The sequence below is a fragment of the Littorina saxatilis genome, linkage group LG17 (assembly GCF_037325665.1).
Source record: "Littorina saxatilis isolate snail1 linkage group LG17, US_GU_Lsax_2.0, whole genome shotgun sequence".
In the NCBI taxonomy this organism is placed as follows: domain Eukaryota; kingdom Metazoa; phylum Mollusca; class Gastropoda; order Littorinimorpha; family Littorinidae; genus Littorina; species Littorina saxatilis.
In genome coordinates this window covers 9,265,897-9,289,965 of record NC_090261.1, presented here as the reverse complement: position 1 = coordinate 9,289,965, position 24,069 = coordinate 9,265,897, and the positions used below count along the sequence as shown (strand labels likewise).

The following is a 24,069-nucleotide window of genomic DNA, read 5'->3' as shown; positions in this document are numbered from 1 at the left end:
GCTGAACATCATTTTTTCCACTATGGATTTGTTGCACTTTTCACACCTTAAATGTAAAACGTACTTCTTCGTGGAGCATCGTCAAAAAGCTAATTTACTTCATGCAGAAAATTGTAGTAACAAGCAAAAAAGGCAATGGAAGGTGACAAAGAAAAGAAACTCAAGTGACTTCTGTGTCTGTACTGCCTTCGTCGTCCTTACTTGTTTGTTCCAAGACTTAACAGCAAATACCAGTGACGAGTTGCTTCCCTCGCCTGTGGTTTATAGCCTACAAATGTAAGCATGGACCTCAGACAATGATGCGTGGATGTCCATATGTGTCCACACTGATGTAGGTAAAACGCTTATGGTAAAACCATACGGATTTATGGCTGAGCGGAATACCATTTCGGGACTTTTTTTGTCATTGGAACCGACTCGGGTATGGTCTTCTGTATGTCCTTTTATGCCAACACTTTGTTAGTACAGAGTTTATGGGAAGCCGACCAGTGTTTATGGCGAAAGGGAATGCCGCTTTGGGTCTGGTTTTGTTGGCCTCCTGTTGGCAGATATATACCTTTGATGTATGCAAACACGTTCGCTTGTGAGAATCAACAATGGGCCATAAGTAACATTCTCTTGTAATTAATGTGAAACTGAGAACTCTGAGTTGGGGTTTAATGATAATCATGCGCGAGACAGCAGATGTTTGTTCTCATGTGTGTTTATTCTTATTGTCGTATAAAACTAGTTGTGACCCGAAGAGACCATTTGCCAACAGCAATAAAACATACCGCTAATTAAGGTTTGATGCTTGGCCCGCTTCAAAAGAATCATGATCTTTTTGATTGAGTCTTTGTAATTATACACTTACATTGTTAAAAAGGGCCAGTTGTTAAAACTGATGCGCAAACCGTCTTTGGGTTCTAGGTGAAAGAAAAACCTGTTTCGTCGTAAAACATATTCGATATTTTAGTGCGACTGCATTAGTGGCATTGCGGCGTCTCCCTCCCAACAAATGAAATTCTGCTTGACAGAAAAAAGGATGGAAACCCTATGCTGAATGGTACAGCTGATATTAGCAAAGAAGTCCTTTTTTTTTTACTTGTATTTCAAACAAAGCATTTTTATCTTTTTTGATGGATTGATATCTTTTGCAGGCTGACCAGAATAAGCGTAACATTGTATCAGCGGCATTACAATGGAGTTTGCTAACGAGAAGGAGAATTAAACAACTCAATAAAAGACTGCATAAATAATTACCTTAACCATATCATGAGCCGCCGACAGACTCCCCCCCCCCCCCTTTCCACCGTAACCATAAACCCCAACCCCCTTTGTTCCCTTCAGCCGCTGTATTTTAAACAGATCGGGGTACAACGTTTAATGTTCTCTCCTTGCTCCGCTTCTGACCGGTGTGGGCTGGGACCACAATCTCTCTGTAGCGGGGACCACAATCTCTCTGTAGCGGGGACCACAATCTCTCTGTAGCGGGGACCACAATCTCTCTGTAGCGGGGAACACAATCTCTCTGTAGCGGGGACCACAATCTCTCTGTAGCGGGGACCACAATCTCTCTGTAGCGGGGACCACAATCTCTCTGTAGCGGGGACCACAATCTCTCTGTAGCGGGGACCACAATCTCTCTGTAGCGGGGACCACAATCTCTCTGTAGCGGGGACCACAATCTCTCTGTAGCTGGGACCACAATCTCTCTGTAGCGGGGACCACAATCTCTCTGTAGCGGGGACCACAATCTCTCTGTAGCGGGGACCACAATCTCTCTGTAGCGGGGACCACAATCTCTCTGTAGCGGGGAACACAATCTCTCTGTAGCGGGGACCCGCCGCGAATACCATTTTCTTTTACGAGCAACAAATTCGGCCGCTAACAGACAATTTGATTTCATGAGGGGGACGCTACCGTGTGGGTAATGTGGGTCCTTGGATGTTGCACTGAGGAGAGGGTGATGGCCCAGGTTTGTTACACTGCTTTTCTTGGCCGGGTCATGGGCAACAGCTATTTTACTTTCATGAATGGGACGCTACCTTGTGGGTACTGTTGGTCCTAGGAGGTTACACTGAGGAGAGGGTGATGGCCCAGGCGTGTTACACTGCTGGTTTCTTGGGTCATGGGCAACAGCTATTTTACTTTCATGAATGGAAGTAGATTTCGAATCAAAAACCAGTTGTGTGGGTACTTTGTGTCGTGAGATTTGGCTCAGAGGGTGATGGCCTAGGTTTGTCACGTTGTGGTTTTCGTGGGTCATGGGCACACAGGGCGACATATAAATTGCTTTTATGAATGGGGCGCTGTTGTGTGGGTACTGTGTGTCGTGGGATTTGGCTCAGAGGGTGATGGCCCAGGTTTGTCACACTGGGTTTCGTGGGTCATGGGCACACAGGGAGATAGATCATTTGCTTTCACGAGTGGGACGCTGTTGTGTGGGTACTGTGTGTCGTGGAATTTGCCTTAGAGGGTGATGGCCTGGATTTGTAACATCATGGATTTACTTGGGACATGGGCAGGGTGATTGATTGGGTTGTCACAGCTTGGGTTTGTGTAGGTCATGAATTAACTGTTGGAGTCTTATGATTACCGTATGTGTGTCACAGTGTGAGTTTGGTGAGTCGTGGGCAATAGTCATGGGCGTTATATTGCATGGGCAATACTTTTGTGCGTTAGTGCAAAGTTTGTAGTGGTGGCCAGAGAGCGGGGCTGCCTAGGGTGTGCAGTATAACTCTGTGGTGGATGGGCGGAGGGCAGAGAGCGGGGCTGCCTAGGGTGTGCAGTATAACTCTGTGGTGGATGGGCAGAGGGCAATGAGCATGGATGTCAGCGGGGGCTCAGTAGGTCACAGACAGAGAGCGGGTTCGATTTATGGGCTGTGGGGTGCTGCGACCTGGACGTCACGGTACGATGATGGCAGCAGTCAGAGGACAGAGGCAGTAAGGAGAAGGGCAGCGGACGACATGACAGAGTCTCTCCCTGCAGGGGCCATCTTCCCCGGGGAGGTTTTACTGTCCCTGCACGTGCAGTACGCTCACACAGGGTCAGCGCGTTTGCTCCCTGTGTCGTCAGCCGTGCGTCGTCGTTTGTGTGTCGTGTGGCCAGGCTGGTGGTGGGGATCGTAAACTGTGGCAGATTTGTGTCCCTTTATTTGCATTGTGCGGACTGAAGCGTTGTCCAAATAGAGTTGTGCAGTTCTATGACTGGATGATAAAGAAATGCAGACAGGGTTTCGGTTTTAATACGCGGTTTGAATGAAGTCAAATTAAATCAGGAAGAGAAGACGCGGAAGAAAAATGTTGAAGTGTGAAACTGAAAGGATTTACCATTGACCTTGGTATTGAGATATAACTTTGGAGAAAGTAACACCAATTTAATGAAACAAAACAAAAAAATGTAAAATTAGCATTAAATGGAATAAAATGAAATAAAATAAATAAAATGACACAAAGGAAAACAAAATTAAACAACATTAAAAAAAGATGCAGAAGTAAAACGTTGTTCAAAGCGACCTGTAAAGTTCAGAAACAGACGATACATTGCAGCAGATGACCTTGAGTTTGATATGGGATCAAATCAAACCAAACTATTCCTGATATCTCTTTTATGTAACACACTTGTAGGTTGACAGTTGGCAACATTACGTTTTCGAGAACTTTATCCTTTTGGCCAAATGACAACATTTAAAGTTGATAAACCTGTTCCAATTGTTTCGATAAACGGCAGGCTTTTCATGCGCACAATTGGCTGACGTCATGAGGGAAAATAGCTCAAAATGAAGGGGCATTTACTGATGTTACGAAATTGAAACAACCCTGACTTTTCACTGATAGCCTGTACTTCCATCCAAACTGGCACACACACACACACACACACACACACACACACACACACACACACACACACACACACACACACACACACACACACACACACACACACACACACACGTCGCACAGAGAGAGAAAGAGAAAACAAGTCGCGTAAGGCGAAATTATAACATTTAGTCAAGCTGTCGAACTCACAGAATGAAACTGAACGCACTGCTTTATTCACCAAGACCGCATACTCGTAGTTTCGTCAGTCTACCGCTCGTGGCAAAGGCAGTGAAATCGACAAGCCATGCAGAATAGTGCGGTAGTGGTCGCGCTGAGCAGGATAACACGCTTTTCTGTATGTCTATTCTTTTTAGCTTACTGAGTTTGTTTTTAATCCAAACATATCATATCTATATGTTTTTTGGAATCAGGGACCGACAAGGAATAAGATGAAATTGTTTTTCAATCGATTTCGGAAAATTAATTTTAATCATAATTTTTATATTTTCAATTTTCAGAGCTTGTTTGTAATCCAAATATAACATTTGTATACGTTTTTGGAATCAGAAAATGACGCAGAATAAGATGAAATTGTTTTTGGATCGATTAATAAAAAACAAAATTTTAATTGCAAGTTTACGATTTTTAATGACCAAAACTCATTAATTATTATTTAAGCCATCAAGCTGAAATGCAATACCAAAGTCCGGCCTTCGTCGAAGATTGCTTTGCCAAAATTTCAATCAATTTGATTAAAAAATGAGGGTGTGACAGTGCCGCCTCAACTTTTACAAAAAGCCGGATATGACGTCATCAAAGGTATTTATTGAAAACATGAAAAAAACGTCCGGGGATATCATACCCAGGAACTCTCATGTCAAATTTCATAAAGATCGGTCCAGTAGTTTAGTCTGAATCGCTCTACATACACACACGCACAGACAGACAGACACACACACACACACACACACACACACACACACACACACACACACACACACACACACACACACACACACACACACACACACACACATACATACACCACGACTTTCGTCTTGATTCCCCCTCTATGTTAAAACATTTCGTCAAAACTTGACTAGAGGTAAAAAGATCACAAAAAAGAGAGTAGAGCCTGAGAGAGAGAGAAAGGCGGGTGGGGAGTACACAAACACCAGCGTAACAAGAGGGGGTTGAGCAGGTGACCCTGAGTAATGCCCCCATCAGCTGCATCTGTTCAGTGTTGTGCAGGAACCGAGCGTTGCACGAGCGCAGCAAGAGAGTCTGTAAACGTTGCCTCCACTGTTTTCCCATCGCCATATTTCGCCAGAACAAACTGCGGCCACGACATTCCCATTTCGGTAATTACCTCAAATTGCGGAAGCCGGCCATTTGAGGGGGGTTGACTACTTTCCTCTGACGGTAATTGCTGGTGGTATTGTGGTGTACACTGCAGCCGGCGTGCAGTTGTGTGTACGTTGTTGTCAACCCGCGTGGGAAACAAACGACCTCCGTGTCCATCGCAAAGAGCTCGGGCAGATGCGACTGCGAAAGGTCCTCGCTGCCATCGGAGGAAAAACGAGAGTTATGAATGTAAAGCTCGTGGCAGAACGGTCGAAAAGGATAAATGAGTAACAACTTGCATACCCTTAGACGTTAAGAATGATAGACTTACTCAAGACGTCGAACGCGGCTTCTTAACGGACACTTCGGTACTAGGTAGCAATTGGTGTCTGAAGGATGTATTTGCTCATTCATTTGATAGCTACAAAAAGAGGTCAAAGGTCTGATATGATTGTGTACTTTAGTTCTCAATACACGACGACCTTTCTCGTGAATTAACTATTTTGTTCATGCGTACACTCACAGAAAAAAGTGACATACTTACCAGAGAAGGCCAAGTCGATCAAGATAAGATAAGATAAAATAAAAAAACCTTTAATGTCCATTTTCACTTTACATAAACATGGAAATTTGTCTTTTGGCACCACATCAACCCATTCTGTTAGATGGCCGCTTTTCTGCCTGACCTTGGGCGCCAGGTAAAGCAAACTGCGTAGTATCTTTGGATTGTTCTGCAACAACATGCTCTCTGTTGTCTTGACGTCCTACACGTGAACCTCTCCACTCCGAGCCAAGCTGGGACCCTCAGAACGTGGGCGCGCGGAGTCGTCACGTGACCTCACCCCCAGCGCCATCGGTGACCCAGCTTACAGCGAGATGAAAAGGGAGCGTGTTTGAGTGTATACCGAGTTACACATGACCCGATCCCCTTCTGATATGACAGCCTCTGATTGTGCCGACCTTTGGTAAATGAACGGGAGCACCAGCAGATGATCTGGCTGTAGATGATTGGTCTGCTGCAGATGATGGCTGGGCTTGTTTCATGGGAACGGCGGCTCCGGCCTTGTTGAATGCACTCATTACCCTTGCCACCCTCACTGTGGTGGTTAGCCTTGTGCAGTGTTGCGAGTGATTAATTGCTGTTTAATGATTCCGGTGATTAATGATTGACTTCGCCGTTTGCATTTCGTCATCACTGTTGCCGCTACCACGTGTCCCGGTGTACTTACTGCGTAACGCATAGGTTAAGTGTACATTATGAAACATGCAAGTGCTCACTCAATTTATGCAATGTCGGAATGGGTAGTTTACCGAACACCTTGCGTTCTAATACATACATGCATTCATAATGGCTGTATTGTATTTTTTTTTAAAGTTCTATCAAATGCAGCAGAGAAATGACACTCTTTCACCATTCCCAAGAGTAGAGTTCATTGAGAACTGTTGCTACGCCATATTGTTTGAATGATGAAGAGTAGACTTTTGTGGCTTAATGATATATAATAATAACGGGTATTTATATAGCGCCTTATCCGAAGTTCAAAGCACGTATGCCATGCGAGATGGAATTTTTTTACACAATATATCACGCATTCACATCGGCCAGTAGATCAACAGCCTATAGGCGCTGCATCCACCTTTCACGGCCTATTATTCCAAGTCACACTGGTATTTTGGTGGACATTTTTATTTACGCCTATAAAATTTTGCCAGGAAAGACCCTTTTGTCAATCGTGGGATCTTTAACGTGCATACCCCAATGTAGGTTTATCAGCTGTGGAAGTTCCACTGCATGATAAATGTCATGGTGAAGGTTTAGACTTTGGACCAGGCTACAACGTGCACCATGTTCTTTCATTGATTGTCAATTGTTTTCTACAGTTTTGATCAAATTGGTCTTTTTATGTTATCCGTCGCTTGTTTTATTGGTTTAAGCTCAACTCTTCATTGCTTCAGTGTTTAAAACTGATGTTTACTTATGCATCATTTTAACGAACGATCTTGACTTTAGTTGCTTTAGAATTGATATTGCTGGGGAACAAAATATAACCATGCATAGTAAAATAATGATGAAAAGTGGATGATGGTTGTCTCGGAACAGAAGTTGACGTTTGATTAAGAGCAAGGCGGTATGGTTGGGATTGTGTGACCAGCGGTTTTCCTCAGTGTCCACAAACTCTTCATGGTCACCATAATCAAAAGTCGCTTTGTTTCTCTTCACCAACCGTTTGATGGCAGGACAGAGTCGTCGTTATTGCTGAAACCAGATGACACCAAACACTTCTCAAACAAACTGTCCCCAAACCGACGCTGTTTGTCAAACGTTTAATTTCCTGGTCCACTAATGACGATGAGCGTTGGGTGATGCCCCCATGTAGTGTGAGCCACTGTCCCTCCTAATTGTTTTCACTCTTACTTCACCCCGTGTCTCCCCCCGCGACCTCGACCTTTGACGCGAACTCGCCGCTATGACCCTGAGAGGTCAGGTCAAGGTTCAGGCCAGCCTCACCCTGGACATGCGGGTCGTCTGCCGGAGCGGTTGAGGAGGCGCGAAAATTGCCTCCCTTGGCGATGTGAAGGTGGCCGCTTGGTGGCGTCACAGTGTTGTAGAACAATGGCGCGGCAAGATGTCGCAGGATGATGGAGAGAAGAATTAGGGAAGAGGAGAAGGGATGGTCAAGCTATTTGTGACACTGATGGAGTTTCAGTTTTGTTGGTGCAATGTGGTCAGGGAAATTGCAGTTGCATTGCAGCTGAACACTAAAATAAAAGTTACACGTGAACAAACGAGGCCGGTTACACATCGCACGTTTACTATGATGACTCGAGAGTGATACTGTGATGAATAGAATTGATTTTTATGGGCAGGAGAGGAAAATCGATCAAGTAACTGAGTTATTGAGTTCTTTGAGAAGAAAAGTTTCTAGGTATCTTTTTAAAAGGCGAACAAATAAATACACAATAAGTATGCATTACTTTATGCTTTGCAAGCTCCACAGGGTAATCCCGGCAAAGTGAAATAGGAAGCAAGCATGGTTATTTGCATCAAGTTTTAAGATCCAGTCGTCAGTACTTCAGTTTTGTTTTTTACACGCATGACCGACGTGTATAGGATGTAAAACAACGTCACTAAGCTACTGTATACGTGAGTCACGCAATTAAAAACAGGGCAGTATGAACATAGCTTTTGTCACATAATACATGCATTTCTGTATTTCATATTGTTCCACTCTCAACTGCAGGAAAAAGGATCTTCAATTAATTCCCCCAAATGTCCAGTTTTACGACTCCACGAAATTTGTACTGCGATGGAGAGATCTTTGATTTCCTTATAATTTGAACCACGGGCCGTTCCGGCTTCAGGAATAATTTTAATTGAATCCTCAGAACTGGCAGTTACGTATCTAGAGTTTCAGTAACAGTGTGTGGGAAGTGTTGAAAACCTTATCACCTTTCGTTCCAGAGAGGTTGAGTCACGCGTGTATCGCTGTTAATGAGATGGGGGTAACAGCGCCTTGGATGCACCGAGCTGCAAGTAACGAATAAAGTTACTTAGAGCTCAGTCCTTGCCTCCATCTTGTGCATGAGCTTTGATGGATAAACGAGCTAGTGATGGTAAACTTGATCGGAGCAATAACGTGTTTTGGTAGGTTGTTTGCTTGCTTTCTCTATAACTCAGGGGATATAGCTCAGTTGGTAGCGCGCTGGATTTGTATTCAGTTGGCCGCTGTCAGCGTGAGTTCGATCCCAGGTTCGGCAGAAATTTATTTCAGAGTCAACTTTGTGTGCAGACTCTCTTCGGTGTCCGAACCCTCCCCCCGTGTACACTACATTGGGTGTGCACGTTAAAGATCCCACGATTGACAAAAGGGTCTTTCCTGGCAAAATTGCTTAGGCACAGTTAATAATTGTCTACCTATACCCGTGTGACTTGGAATAATAGGCCGTGAAAGGTAAATATGCGCCGAAATGGCTGCAATCTACTGGCCGTATAAAATTTCATCTCACACGGCATCACTGCAGAGCGCCTAGAACTGTACCCACGGAATATGCGCGATATAAGCGTCATTGATTGATTGATTGAACTCACTTGCTACCTTCATTCCTTCATCTCAAAAGAAAATATTGTCATGAACAGAGAGGAACCGTGGCGTTTGTTTGATTATTACAAGGCTTTCTGGTCGAAATAAACGGGTCAAGAATCTGCCCATGAAGCAACAAACTAACATAAATACTGAAGTATTTGCTCTCAGCTGCACATGCACATTATTTACAGCTATGCTACAGTAAAAGATCTTTGGTCACAGTTACTTTGTCTGCAATTGCTGTTTATGTACAAAAGTTCAGAATAGTTAATCATCTGGTATCAACAACAGTGTCAGACAATTAGTATCCGGTGAGGATCGTTGCTGTTTATCGTTGTGTGTATATACATTTACACAACCGCAGCAGGTGTAGTTTTTCTTGCTGTGGCAGTTTGGGGCACAATTGTTTTCATGGAGTTGGCGTATCTCGCAAATATTTGCAAACTTTGGAGTTCCAGGGGCACTCCGAGGTGATTAGAAAGTCATATCTCACTTGGCGGGTAATTAATTTTGCCCTTGATCACAACACTGACACACCTACGTTTGCTCCCTGAAAACTGGTATAAGTAATGAGCATCGTGCGTGTATACAGGCGTGAAGGGGGTTGGGGAGGAGATAAAGCGTGGAAGGCTGAAGACATGTGTGTGTTGAAAGATCAAAGAAGTTTGCATTAGTAGAAGCAATGTACACAAGGGGAGAACAACAAAAGTATTAACCTGCATTTTTCTTAAAATTACTTAAATTGGCTCAAGATCTACCAAATAACGAAACGCTACATTTTATTTGTTCACGCGTCTATGCATGTATATATCTAAAATCTATGATCCTCACAGAATTACAGCGCCAGTGGGATAATAGAGGTGTTGTTATAAGCTACCATCAAATTACTTAAAGCAGGCAGTAATAAGCATGGATGGCAACCATCTGACCTTATCTGCTGTGTTGATAAAGTGTGTGGCTCCACACTGCCCCCACAGCTGTAAACATTGAATGCAATAGTTGTGACCTTATGCCCGCACGTGACATACGGTGATTTAGCTCGCAATCAGTGCATTGACTCAATGCGGGGCACAATTAGTCAAGGGTCGTATTTCTATAATTATGGTCTCTGATGGTACCCTTTGGCAAAACTGCTTTAACTTGTGTGTATGTGTGTGTGTGTGTGTGTCAGTGTGTATTTTCACGAGATCAGTCGGGCGAACGCCGTATCAGGAATTCTGGCATTAGAACAAAACATCGTTAAGATTATCTACCGAAATATACAAAGAATAATCTTCGTTAATCTTGTTTGTTCCTGAGAAGTAGTAATAGAACAGGCACAAAGTATAGATGCAAAGCTTACACAATGCAATTTTTTTTAATTCAGGCCGTCCGAACTGTTCGCGTATTCGGGTGTAAACAAGACTTGTATGAGTGAAAGTCCATTTTTTCAGCACATTGTATTCATTAATTTCATGACATTTTGGCGACAGTTCCGTCACTGTTTTAGCCAAATGTAGCAGTCTACACTGACTAAAACAACGGCATGGCCCGAGCCGAGAGGTAAACAGTTATTTATGGGAACAGCCGCACCAGCGTATTTGAGTCCCCGGTTTCCGTTGTTGGCGTTGTGTGACATTTAGGACGGTGTTACTCAGGCTAATCACGCGTGTTTGATGTTGCAGGGTCGTGTCTCTGTCAACAACAATATTCTCTGCGTTCCCACGACATTCACTGCTGAGCTTTGACCCCTGATTGCTTACCCCTATTTACATCCCTATGACCCCTCCGTCATCGGTTACGCCACCCCCCCCCCCCCTCTCCCCCCACCCCCCTTCCCCTTCAGTCCTCGCCCTCTTCCTACTTACTGATGTGGTGTTAGGTTTGCTGTATACTTCTAGCTTCTGTCGTCCTCCATCCAGTTATTTTACTGCCAATTGCCTGTATCTGTACATAATTTGCAGCTGCGTTTTGTTTTGCGTAATGTTTGTGTGAAAATCCCTTGGTTTAAGGAGCCATTCTACTTCATGGGTGGTGACGCTTCCTACGTCACTTAAAAACGTCCGTTCGCAGGCAAACAAGCAAACAAAACGGGCTAGGGCAACCGAATCCAACCAAACAAGCAACCAAGCAAACAAGCAAACAAACAAACAAACAAACACATGAACATTACACACAAACACATTATTATAGTTCACCAGAAAATCAAGAAACAAGAAGAGCAAACGCTCGATCGAGTCACTTTCGCAGTTCTGAATATTATATGAGGCATCAGATGGACAGGAAGAAATTGCTATTCACAACACAATGAGTCACGTTCACATAAAATTTGAGCCCGGTCACTTTTATAGTTTCCGAGAAAAGCCCAACGTTAAGTTGTGTGTTGCCGAACAGAAAAGGCTAGTTATCTCCCTTGTTTTTCTGATAACGTTCGTAAAAGGCTACAGATGTAAATACTTTGATGTAAAGAATAATCCTACAAAGTTCCAATCACATCCGATGAACTTTGTCAAAGATATAAAATGTCTAATTTTTCCTTTGACGCTGACCTGTGACCTTGAAAAAGGTCAAAGGTCAACGAAACCATCGTTAAAGTGTAGAGGTCATTGGAGGTCACGACTAAACAAAATATGAGCCCGATCGCTTTGATAGTTTCCGAGAAAAGATATAAAATGTCTAATTTTTCCTTTGACGCTGACCTGTGACCTTGAAAAAGGTCAAAGGTCAACGAAACCATCGTTAAAGTGTAGAGGTCATTGGAGGTCACGACTAAACAAAATATGAGCCCGATCGCTTTGATAGTTTCCGAGAAAAGTCCAACGTTAAGGTGGTGTCTACGGACGGCCGGCCGGACGGCCGGCCGGACGGCCGGACGGCCGGCCGGACAGACTAACACTGACCGATTACATAGAGTCACTTTTTCTCAAGTGACTCAAAAAATGGCAACAATAATTTGTTAACAAATTCAGAAATGAAGAACAAAACTTGTATAGCAAAATTGAATACGTTTAGACTGAATGGGAACAAAATCTAAAAATTCGCAAACTAAACATAATCTATAAGTAAACCAAACATTAAAAACTAAAGGTAAAGGAAGACAACAAGAAGAACATTAGAAACAGATTCTATGGCATCAGTTACTGAATATAAATTTGCTGAACCTAATTGGTGAAGGAATTTAGGCCTTGTGGGTTTGGTACCGTGGGAAGCCCAGTTTACTTCTTACATGGACAGTGAGGAAATAGTGTATAAAGTGTAAACTGACAAATTATCGATTACATGAATTCATGGTAGTCACCTGTGATTTAGTTATTTATTTATTTTGTTGTTGTTGATATAAGCCTAACTTTCTTTTTCTCCTTTCATTTTTCAAAACCTCTATTTTTCACATGATTTTTGTCTATCAGGCTTTTTTCCCTTCTGTTGATCACTTGATTTACTTATGAATCACTTGATATGCTGCATACATTGTCTGGTATCGTATGTCAAATGCCGCTACTCTATCGAGCGACAAATATTGTTGCGTTTCAATGATCCAAGGGAAGCAACCGTGCCTTAACGCTCCACGTTGCAAGGGAGACTAACTACCTGACTCTTGTACGAAAAAGTCCAGATTTACCCGAAAGTTGCAAAATGGCAGCTTGACAGTCGGAACATTGTGTCGTGCGTCTGATTTGTCGATTTCTGAAGCTTTCATAGAATCAAGCGAAGATGGAGGAACAGGGTTGTCCACGATGCAAAACTACGAAATATAGAAATCCATCGCTGAAGCTCATGGTGAACGCCTGTGGACATTCATTGTAAGTAAACTCTCTCTCTCTCTCTCTCTCTCTCTCTCTCTCTCTCTCTCTCTCTCTCTCTCTCTCTCTCTCTCTCTCTCTCTCTCTCTCGCTCTCTCTCGTCAGTGGCATGCATATAATCAGTAACTAATAGCAGGTGGAGGGAAGTATTGTTCACGCAGAACTGTATGAGAGAGCGGCGAAAACTCTGTTGGCGAAGAAAATGGCATGTGTTTATGTCATGTGTGTGAATCACTGAATGCCGGTATTGTCATATAATGTGATGTATAGATCATGTATCATATGTACATTTGTGTTTTTTCTGCAGGAGGGAGAAGTTGTAACTTGAATGCATATTATATATATAATATGTTCATATGTAAGTGTATACATATGTATGATTCTATGGCACTATAATGTCTATATTTTGCTTCTTTTTAAAAAAATTAAAGTTTGGTACTAAGGTAGCATTGGTACTTTGGTAGCCGCGCATTGCTTCTGTTTGTGCAACTTTGTCATTCTTATCTCCCCGACAGATGCGAGAGCTGTGTGGACTTGCTGTTTATCAAGGGTTCAGGAGTGTGTCCAGAGTGCGGTGTCGCTTTGCGACGTAACAACTACAGGCTGCAGGTCTTTGAAGATGCTGGAGTGGAGAAAGAAGTAGACATCAGGAAGAAAGTATTGAGAGAGTAAGTACTGAGAGAGAAGAGGGAGATATAGATCTATATATATATATATATATAGAGAGAGAGAGAGAGAGAGAGAGAGAGAGAGAGAGAGATTAAAAAACTTAGGCAAAAAAAAAAATAGGTGTTGTTAGGTAACATAGCCACAAAAAAAAAGAGTAGGAAGGTAGGCAATCACTTTTTTTTTAAACTTATTTTTCTAATGTGTACAAATTAAACCTACTTGACAGGGAATAAGTGTGCGACTCGAGTGCTTTCGCTTTCATTGCGTTTTCTGCACTCGTTTTCTTGTGGTTTTTGGCTCACGAAGTGTAGCCTATGCGATCGTAACTTTGTCTGTCTGTGCGTTTGTGCGTGTGTGTGTGCGTGTGTGTGTGTGTGTGTGTTTGTGCGTGTGTATGTCTGTGGTAGAAACTTTAACATTTCCGAGTCTATGTGTGAGTGGTTATCCAAGACTATGGATAAAGCTCGCATAAGATTACGTCACGGTCAAAAGTGTTTGACGTCAATTAATGCATCATGACGGCATGCCTCCCTGTAGTCTTTCTCTCTCGCGTGGTGTGTGTGGTCTCGGTCATTGTTATTTTGAGCGGGCCGAGACTATTTGGCAGTCGTGTCCCTGTAAGTAGGCTACATGCAGACAGACAGATCTAGATCTAGTGTCTCTCTTTCTTGCACAGTGTCACCTAAGCTTACTGTGTGTGTGGGTGTGTATGTGTGACGGAGTGATTGAGTTTGTGTTACTGTTTGTCTATTTCTTACGTGAGCCTTGAAGGCTTCGCCTCTTGTTTTGTTTTGTTTTTTTGACAAATGTAATAAAAAGTTATAGGGTCGGCCCCTAAAAATAGGGTAGGTCGGGTTACCGTAACCACACCTTTTTTTGTGTGGCCTTACAGTGAATTCAGTGATTATATCAAAACTCAGTGGATGTCTCCTTCTTTATTCAGTTCATTTCAAAATGCTTTCTGATGAGAGAGATCTGATTTTTAACAATGAAGCTCAACAACAAATTATGTCACATTATGAGTCAATCCCTTGTACTGTTTAGTTTCACGTTGAGGTCATAACAGTACACAGGTGTCTGAAATGGCTTTAAGAAAATTGAATGCAAAACTTGGATGTACCGGCCACAGTCAGTCTGCATTTTGCATGGTCTCCCCTTCTACAGTTGGAGGAAGTATGACAGTGGTACCTGTGATGAAAGGACACGCTTGGGACCAGCTAAACGTGTCCCTACACTGCAGGTGGCCTGTCATGTCAGGTATATTTTGGTAGAGATAATAGACAAAGGGACCCCAGAATGTGTCCTTTTAAGGGAGGTGTCCTCTCATCAGAGGGGCCACACATCGCAGGTAACACTGTTTACATACATGTATTTCACGTGAGCTCCAGTATATTGGATAACTCAAATTAAACAACCAGAGGTGTTTTTTGATTAATACTGTCATTAACTGATTCAGAACAACAATGTTTTTTTGCTGTATATGGGCTTCATGGTCTTGTTTGCTCTCATACTTCATAATCTTTTTTGGTATTTTTTGCAGTTTCAACAAGAAGGAAGAAGACTTTGGCAGTTTACAAGACTACAATGATTACCTGGAGAAGGTTGAAACAATAAGTGAGTTTGTTTTTGTTCTTTGGGGAAATGCTGGTGAATAATGCATAACTTGGAAAAAAAGCAAGAATTGTTCACACAAAAGACCTTACATTTTGAACTTTGTAAATCTATTGTATCATTTTTCAAGGACCAAGGTAAAGTAAATATTCAGATGTATTTTGATTTTAACTTTCTGATTCATTGATCATTATTATTCTCCATGGTCAGAAACTCATTGTCAAACTAAAGTGTTAATATTTCAAACTGAACATAATAATGTTACTGGGTCTTTTCTATAATCCTAAAAGCAAAAGTCACAGGCAAATTTAATGCAGAAAGTTTTAGCCATTTAAACTATAATTGGCATGACTTCAATTTTAACCTTGTTGAATTGGATTGAAAAGCTGTGAATTTATTTTTGAGCAAATACAGTGAGCTACACATGTTATTGTTGTACATCAATGCTTAGTAAACACTTAATATGCTTGCAGTTTTTAACCTGGCTAGCGGGGTGGAGGTGGAGTCAACGCGCAAGATGATTGAACAGTACAAGAAAGAGAACAAGGAGTTCATCAAGAAGAACCAGTCCAAACTGGTAAGTTAGGGATTATACTTTTGTAAGATGAAGAGTAAGTTTTTTTTTACAAGGGCTAGCAGCACTAGAAGGAACTGATGCTGGTTCATATTTGTCAAGGATTAAAATTTGCTGAATAGATTTGCTGATATGCATGGTACTGTTACATTGATACATGTATGTGGAGAGGATAAAAAAGCGAACATGACAATACAAGAGTGCTGGAATGAAGACTGGAAACGCCCTCATTCACTTCGCATTTGCAATATGAGAAAGGTTAAGGTTCATACATACAGAAGGAACTGCAGAAGTAAGTGATGATTCTCACAAACTTAATAGACGTTTGGTGATAATAACTGGGTCTGGGTTTTGTGTGCTTTGGAAGAGTTGTATCCCTTGATGTTGAAGGCAAATCAAGTTGTAAGCATGCTCATAATGTCACTCTGACCAATGAGCTTTAGAATGTGCAAGTTTTTAAAAGAAAAATGCATCATACAGTGCATTGAGCAGACACTTTCTAAACACAGTTACTGTGTATTTTCAAATAACGTCTATTTTTGTTAAATGAAATTTCATGACAGTCTAGCTATACCGTTAACAGGGAAAGCTGGTTCAGACTTGAATGTTAATTGTTATGATAGAAAACCTCTAAAAGCCCAACTTTTTTTAGGTTTATGAAGAAAAAACTGTTGACTTGAATGCTGATGATAGAGAACCACTTTGTCTGTGTCACACATTACCCATGATATCCGAGTATCTCTTTTTGTGTCAGTGTCCGCTGTCTTGGAGTGGGGAGTGTCATGGTTATCTCTGTTACTTTTATCAGAGTCGAGACGAGGAGTACCTGGAGGAACTGATAGACATGGAGAAGCAGGAGGCAGCCAGCAGGAAACAGACGACGATGGAGGAAGAGACACGAGAAAAGGCGCTCAAGAGAAAACACAAGGATGCTCTTATAGACGAACTGGTAAGGATAAAGATAAGGATAACATTGTATATACTCATGCAGGGTTTGGCCTGAAAGAAAAAGGCAATGGGACATTTGTCCCCCTCAACCAAATTCCGATGGGACATAGTCGAAGGCAAGAAGCGCCAAAGAGGCCTGTATGGTGCCGTCTGAGAATTAGCCGCTATATGGTGTTATCTGTGTGTGTGTGTGTGTGTGTGTGTGTAATCCGATGTAAAGTGTACATTTGGTGGCGCAGTAGTACGTAATCTCAATGCGCCCTTTGACGCACTGAAGGGAATTGTGATGGGACATTTTCAGATTTAATGCGCCAATGGCGCAGGGCGCACTAGTAAATGAAACCCTGGTCATGTAAGGTTACCCTCATGGACATTCTGGCTGCTTTCTCACTGGAGAAAGCGAGCTGCCATACAGTACAGCACTACCTTATTTTTTTAATTCTTTTCTGCATGCATGTATTCATATTTCCAAGCCCTGAGACTTTCGCTGTGAGCTAAGGTTCTTTCTCATGCAGGGGTGTTCCGACATCGAGGATAATCTGTACAAAGTTGGGTCTGGGAAATAAATTCCTCGCAGAACGTGTGGGTCGAACCCACGCCGATAGCAGCAACTGGTTTTGAAGCCAGCGCCGCTACCGACTGAGCTATGTCCCCGCAAATGTGAATGTTTATCATTTGTAGAGTGTGTATTCCTGACCAGATGTTGGTATTGATGATAGTTTAATTCAATAACTACATGTACCAGTTAATATCACAAATAAGTCATAATTTGTCAAGTATTACAGATATTGTTTATTATGTAGCTTTCTATGCATGTCATATCCATGCCCCCCGCGGGTTAGGGGGAAGAATTTACCCGATGCTCCCCAACATGTCGTAAGAGGCGACTAACGGATTCTGTTTCTCCTTTTACCCTTGTTAAGTGTTTCTTGTATAGAATATAGTCAATGTTTGTAAAGATTTTAGTCAAGCAGTATGTAAGAATTTATGTTAAGTCCTTTGTACTGGAAACTTGCATTCTCCCAGTAAGGTCATATATTGTACTACGTTGCAAGCCCCTGGAGCAATTTTTTGATTAGTGCTTTTGTGAACAAGAAACAATTAACAAGTGGCTCTATCCCATCTCCCCCCTTTCCCCGTCACGATATAACCTTGAACGGTTGAAAACGATGTTAAACACCAAATAAAGAAAGAAATGTCATATCTATAACCACAAAAAAGCACACATGCTCATTTTCCATTGTTTTGGGGTTGTTTGTGTTTTTTGCCCTATGAGATTTCTGTCTTGCTTCAGCCTTTGCATCCTTGCACACTCTATAGCAACACACACTTCAGTACTTTTAACCTTGATTCCTATTCAAACAGCATGGTATTTAATCTTCCACAGATGTTTTCGGACATGCCAGCAAACGCCATCATGGCCACACACAAGCAGACGAGCGTTGTGACAAAGAAAGAAGAGGAGACTCGCCCGCCGCCCTCTGCTGCTCCCACCTTCTCCACAGGAATGAGATTTGTGAGTAGACTAAGTTGCTCAGTCTGGGTCTGAGTGAATGTTTTGTGTGGATGAATGTGTGATTAGGACTGATTCATTGTCTTCAAATTGTATTGATTTGTCATGTATTTTGTGGGAAAGTGAATGGAAGCATAAGGGTTGCTGTTTAGTTGTGTTTTTTTTCTCTCAGTCCTAACACCTGTTCCTTGTTCCGGTGTGCTCTCACACCGCCCCGTCTCTGTATTCACTGCTCCATCTACATCTGTTTAGTTTTAAACATTCCATGTGCAGACACTTTTGGTGTTATTGTTTGAAACTTGTTTTATTTAATGTGTGCACATTTTTGCTTTATGTACTTGTAGACCCACTTATCTTCTGAAAACTGGAGAAAATCTAGCAAATAGTATCATGCTTTATCATTTGTAGATGACTGTTCCTGATGAGTTGCTCTGCCTCTGCAGCTGAAAATTCTTAGATTTGAGTCTTCCTCTTTGTTCTGTTTCATTGAGTGAACTGTTGTGTTTCTTTGTCAGACTCAGCAGAGCGTGTTCAACACCGGAGGCCAGGTGACAGAAAGCAAACCCTACGTGTTCACGCCACTGGAGCTTGAGACGTGTGGACCTCCTTACCCTGACATCCACAGCATCATGAATGATGGGTACGTTTCTACACAGTTGAAATGGTCAAACATGGACATTTGGAAAGTATTTTGTGTATGAATTTTATTTTATTGGTGATGAAAAGTATTGAAGCAAAATTCTTGAGATGATGTCCATGTGAAGTTGTTCAATTCCCAGCCATTTTCTCAACAACTTTGATCAGAGTTGCACAATATCCAAATACAAAAAGATTTTTGGTCATCTTGCCAGCTTTTTAGAGGAACCTAAATCATTTGAATTATTGGCAATGCCTCCCATCTCAAGATGAAGATGTTGAGAAGACTGTGAAGAGTTGCTGATTGGTTTCGCTGTTCACTGGTGACAATGTTCCACTGATTTTGTAATAATTAAAATTATGGGCATGATGTAATAATGCTGTTCAGGGTTCGACACTAGCGGGGGCGGGGGGCGGAACGCCCCAGAGTTTTGTGTTCCGCCCCAAACATTGCCGAAGCTTGGGGCCCACTCCGCCCCAGGATAAATTCCAACAATGACAAACCGAAAATTCTAATGCCAGAGCCAATCACTAAAAATCGCCAGTCAAAGTCGTCACTGAAATTTGCGTTAGGATCAATGCTGCAGTCAAAAAAAACAACAACATTGAAATCGTCGAAGGACAATGCCGCAAGGGAAATAACTCCCAGATTGCGCTCTTTAGCGTGAGAGATAAGTATCGCCTTCAAATGCCAAACGCAAAATGTGGCGACACCTCCCTGGTGTAAAAAGACATGGAAATGAAGATGAAGAACAGGGTGGAGAGAAACGAAAAAAGGAGACCGATGCAGCCAAAAGCGCGAAGCGCTGTCGTAATTTCAATGTCAAATGGTTGAAAGAATTTCCCTGGCTTCAGTACGATGAAGAAAAACAGACAATGCATTGCCGCACGTGAATACTGAGAGTGGGCCCCAGATTTTTGTTTTCCGCCCCAGCAATTTCCATCTCTGGGGCCAGTGTGGCCCCAGGCCAAATAAGTTAGTGTCGACCCCTGCTGTTTACGAGGCAATCTTGTGAATAATACTTTAATGATATACGATACCGATACATGCAAAGCCTGGCGGTGGGTGACCTTACGTTTAATTTTACACTGCTGATACTGATATGTTGAATTGACTTAGACGAACTTTGTTCTCCAAATTCTGTTGTCACTTCCTCAGGAGACATTTAGGAGGAGTGTCAGAATGTGTATGTGATGCCATTTGGTTTCGCAAGTCAGATATTTCACTTCAAAAGAGAGTGTCAAAAAGAGACACCTTGGGGGGTTTGAATCGATATTGTATATCTTTAAAGAACCATACTGTAGGGTTAAATAATAAAGTAATGTGCGTTTCCATGGAACCCTTTCTTCCTTTACATTAAAGTATCCAGCAATAAATGTGATGCTCAATGTAGACTAATTGTGCTCATTACATTATTTCTTTAAACACTTAACATGTAGATTATTTCTTTAAACACTTAACATGTAGATTATTTCTTTAAACACTTAACATGTAGATTACTTCTTTAAACACTTAACATGTAGATTATTTCTTTAAACACTTAACATGTAGATTATTTCTTTAAACACTTCACATGTAGATTATTTCTTTAAACACTTAACATGTACATTATTTCTTTAAACACTTAACATGTACATTATTTCTTTAAACACTTAACATGTACATTATTTCTTTAAACACTTATGTACATTATTTCTTTAAACACTTAACATGTACATTATTTCTTTAAACACTTAACATGTACATTATTTCTTTAAACACTTAACATGTTTGTGAGGATTCAAAAGAAATGCGGAGGAGTAGTTATGTAATTCTGAAACACATGGGCACGCGTACAGAGGAAAAGAAGTACACATGTCTTGTAATGCAGTACAAACAGATATTTTCTTGCACTCAACTTCTGACCACTCCTTGTCCATGCGTAGTAACATGTTGTTATCTTTTTATCCATTGCAGATTTCTGTCCAACGTGCGTCCCTCAACAGAGATGGAGCTTGCGGGAGGATTTGAACCTCAGGTGGCGTGCCAGCGCGCACTGCAGGACACGTTCTGCGGCCTGTACTACTTTCCCCCCATGAACCAGCCTTGTGCCTCCCCCAATTCCTCCGGCTCCTGGTCACAGGGCAACTCTAACTCTCCCATGTGTGTGTCCTAGCCTTGGCTCTGGAGTGGGATGTGGAAATCACGACTGTGTGGTGTCTGAAATGTTAAAAAAGAATGAATTGTAAAGACACTGAGCTGGTAGTTTTGAATTGATATCAGAGTGGGAAATGCAAGTCATGACTGAGTAAAGCGGGACTGTTGAAAAGAATGAATTGTAAAGACACTGAGCTGTGGGTTTGAATTTATCCCAAAGTGGCACATGCAAGTCAGGACTGTGTGTTAAAAAGGATGATTTTTTTCTACAGGCACTAACTAAACTGGTGATTCAGCCCTGGTTCCGGAGTTAGAAATGGATTTTGTGTCTATATGGTGTGTGTTTTTACATTGAGAGGATGAGTGTTTGTGAGCACACAGAGGGTGTGGACACAGAGGGTGTGGACACAGGGGACAACTCCTGTGTGGATGTCTTAGCCCTGGTTGGTGAATGCAAGATCTGACTGCCTGATGGATTGAAACGTTGTGAAGACCCTGGGCTTCTGATTTTAGGACAACTCGCACTGTGTGTTACCTAGCCCTGGTGCTAGAGTGGGGAATTGAAATCATGACTTTGTTGCTTGTTATACTTGTTATACTAAAGAGATACATTTTCATGAGGTCTCTGAGTTTATGTTGTGGCACTTGAAGTGAAAAAGATGACTATTATGTGTATGTTCGATTGAAAATGAAAGGATGAATTTTTGTGAAGAGTCTTGGCTTGTAGTCAGAGGGTAACTCTAACTCTCCCATATGTGTGTCCTAGCCACAATGCTTTCGTCTTCCGTCATTGACGCATACTTTTTCAGTCTGACGCATTGTTGTAACCCCTGGTTGGTCAACCACACCACAGTTTTGACATGTCGGAGGTCTTCTTACAACAGTTGTTAAGTAGCCAGGACATTTGGACGCATACATATTTTCAATCGAGGTCAAACAAACCTATTTTTCTCTGAGTCTTTGAACATCACTGGTGCTTGAGTAGATATGAAAGATATGACTGCGTGATGTTTGCACAGATATTTGTGTGAAAACTGAGCTTTTGGGCACGGGTGTACTCCAGTTCTCCCATGTGTGTGTCCTAGCTATGGCACTAATGGAAGCTATGGTAGTGTGACAGGATGTCACGTTTCATTCTCTCTCATTTTTGTGAAGACTTGTTGCGCGTAGGGGCGGCTGTACCCATGAGTGAGTGTGTGTCCATCCATGCATGTGTGTGTCCTAGCCTTGAAGCAGGAGTTGGATATGGAACTTGGCTTTATGGCGTTTATTGGCGTGAGAGGATGAATTCTTTGGTACATGTACATGACAATTCCGACTCTCCCATGTGTGTGTCTCCTGGTGTTTGATATGAAAAGCATAACAGTGTGTTTCTTGTAATGTTAAGTCATGAGAGTACATTTTCATCAAGGGTACATTTTCATCAATTTTACAATTTCATCAAGGGTACATTTTCATGGAGGGTACATTTTCAGGGAGTTTTTGACAGCCTTGGATAGAAATACTGTAAGGAAGGGCGAGGCAAAATCAGCCCGTTTTGTCAGCACTTAGCAGTGTAGATTTTACGTTGGAAATGGTCAGCTTCATTGAAGAGAATCCTGTCTGTTTGGGGACACTTGACTTAGCATTGTTCATGTACCTTGTAACGTGACAATAACCGAGCATCTGTGCATGAATGTGTGTGTGTGTGTGTGATAAGAGCTCTAGAGGAAGTATGAAATGATTAGAATTAACCCTTGCACTAGTGCAATTCCGTAACACATGTTATATAGCCACTGGTGAATTAACAGAGAGAAAAATAAAGAAAAACGGTCATATAGGTTTTCGCATCCATGGGAACCAACCAAACAGACTGAGTCAGCAGCGCGACATATGTCGTGACAACCAGGTGACAGTATACGTAAAGTAGCGTGACATATGTCGCGACAACCAGCCTAAGGGTTAAATCAAACCTTCAGTTACTCAGTGTGTGTGATGAGAACTGGACTGTGATTAAAATATACTGAACTTTTTCTGTTTATGAAAAAAATGCTTGAAGCCTTTCTATGGTGTTTTGTTTTGGTGTACTTAGCAGGTTCTTACGTGTTACACATACACATAAACACACGCACGCACACACACACACACACACACACACACACACACACACACACACACACATACACACACTCTCTCTCTCTCTCTCTCTCTTTTTCTCTCCTCACTTTCTGTCTCTCTCCACTAACATGACTTGACTGGCTTTAGTTCAATACAGTATTTTATTAAACAAAAAGAAGACAGAACCAATGATCATCACATTTTCTATCAACAGCTAACAAATGTTAGAAAAATAACTATATCTTGCCTCTGTATTGAATCAGAGTGAAATGCTAAACAGGTTATTCCCCCCACCCCTTGTTCACTTTTGAATGGTCAAAACTTGTAATGTAAACTTTCTCACAAGTACATGTCTCTCTCCCTCTCTTTTTATCACACACAAATAGCATGAGTTCAGAGACATAATAAATAACGTCAATAGATTTTAATAAATAACGTCAATAGATTATAATAAATAACGTCAATAGATTATAATAACCTCACAATGTTTGCACAAACCACAGTGATATAGTTGCATGAGTTAAAAGAAACTGTTCCCAAATAACAGTACATTCTTGACTGTTGTGTATATAAATAAATATTATGAGTTGCAATTGTTCTCAAGAGGCCCAACAACATCAATTCATGGTTTCGTTTCCACAATTGTTGAGTTTTGCTGCACATAATCAAATAGGGAGTGGTCTTCGTTGCAGTCACACTCTCTCTCTCTCTCTCTCTCTCTCTCTCTCTCTCTCTCTCTCTCTCTCTCTCTCTCTCTCTCTCTCTCTCTCTCTCTCTCTCTCTCTCTCTCTCTCTCACATGCTAACATACACACGCATACCCACTTTCTCTCTGTCACACACACTCTCTCTCTCTCTCTCTCTCTCTCTC

The 24,069-nt window shown here is 41.9% G+C and overlaps 2 protein-coding genes across 12 annotated transcripts in view; both read left to right on the top strand.

Annotated features, from left to right (window-relative positions):
- The window catches only part of LOC138953604 (uncharacterized), a 313,259-nt gene that overhangs the window by 267,173 nt on the left and 22,017 nt on the right, over nucleotides 1–24,069 (top strand). The window lies entirely within an intron of this gene.
- LOC138953601 (CDK-activating kinase assembly factor MAT1-like) lies at nucleotides 12,820–23,144 on the top strand. Its single transcript, XM_070325462.1, has 8 exons — nucleotides 12,820–13,014; nucleotides 13,530–13,682; nucleotides 15,224–15,297; nucleotides 15,768–15,871; nucleotides 16,677–16,817; nucleotides 18,204–18,332; nucleotides 18,845–18,969; nucleotides 20,923–23,144. The coding sequence occupies exons 1-8, from the start codon at nucleotides 12,926–12,928 to the stop codon at nucleotides 21,119–21,121; spliced, it is 1,014 nt and encodes a 337-aa protein (XP_070181563.1). The 5' UTR covers nucleotides 12,820–12,925; the 3' UTR covers nucleotides 21,122–23,144.

Excerpts from the sequence above, each read along its gene's own strand:
- LOC138953601 (XM_070325462.1), top strand. The coding sequence starts at position 12,926 with ATGGAGGAACAGGGTTGTCCACGATGCAAAACTACGAAATATAGAAAT. Across the intron at positions 16,818-18,203 it reads ATGCTCTTATAGACGAACTG|ATGTTTTCGGACATGCCAGC; the intron begins GTAAGGATAAAG and ends AATCTTCCACAG. Across the intron at positions 18,333-18,844 it reads TCTCCACAGGAATGAGATTT|ACTCAGCAGAGCGTGTTCAA; the intron begins GTGAGTAGACTA and ends TTTCTTTGTCAG.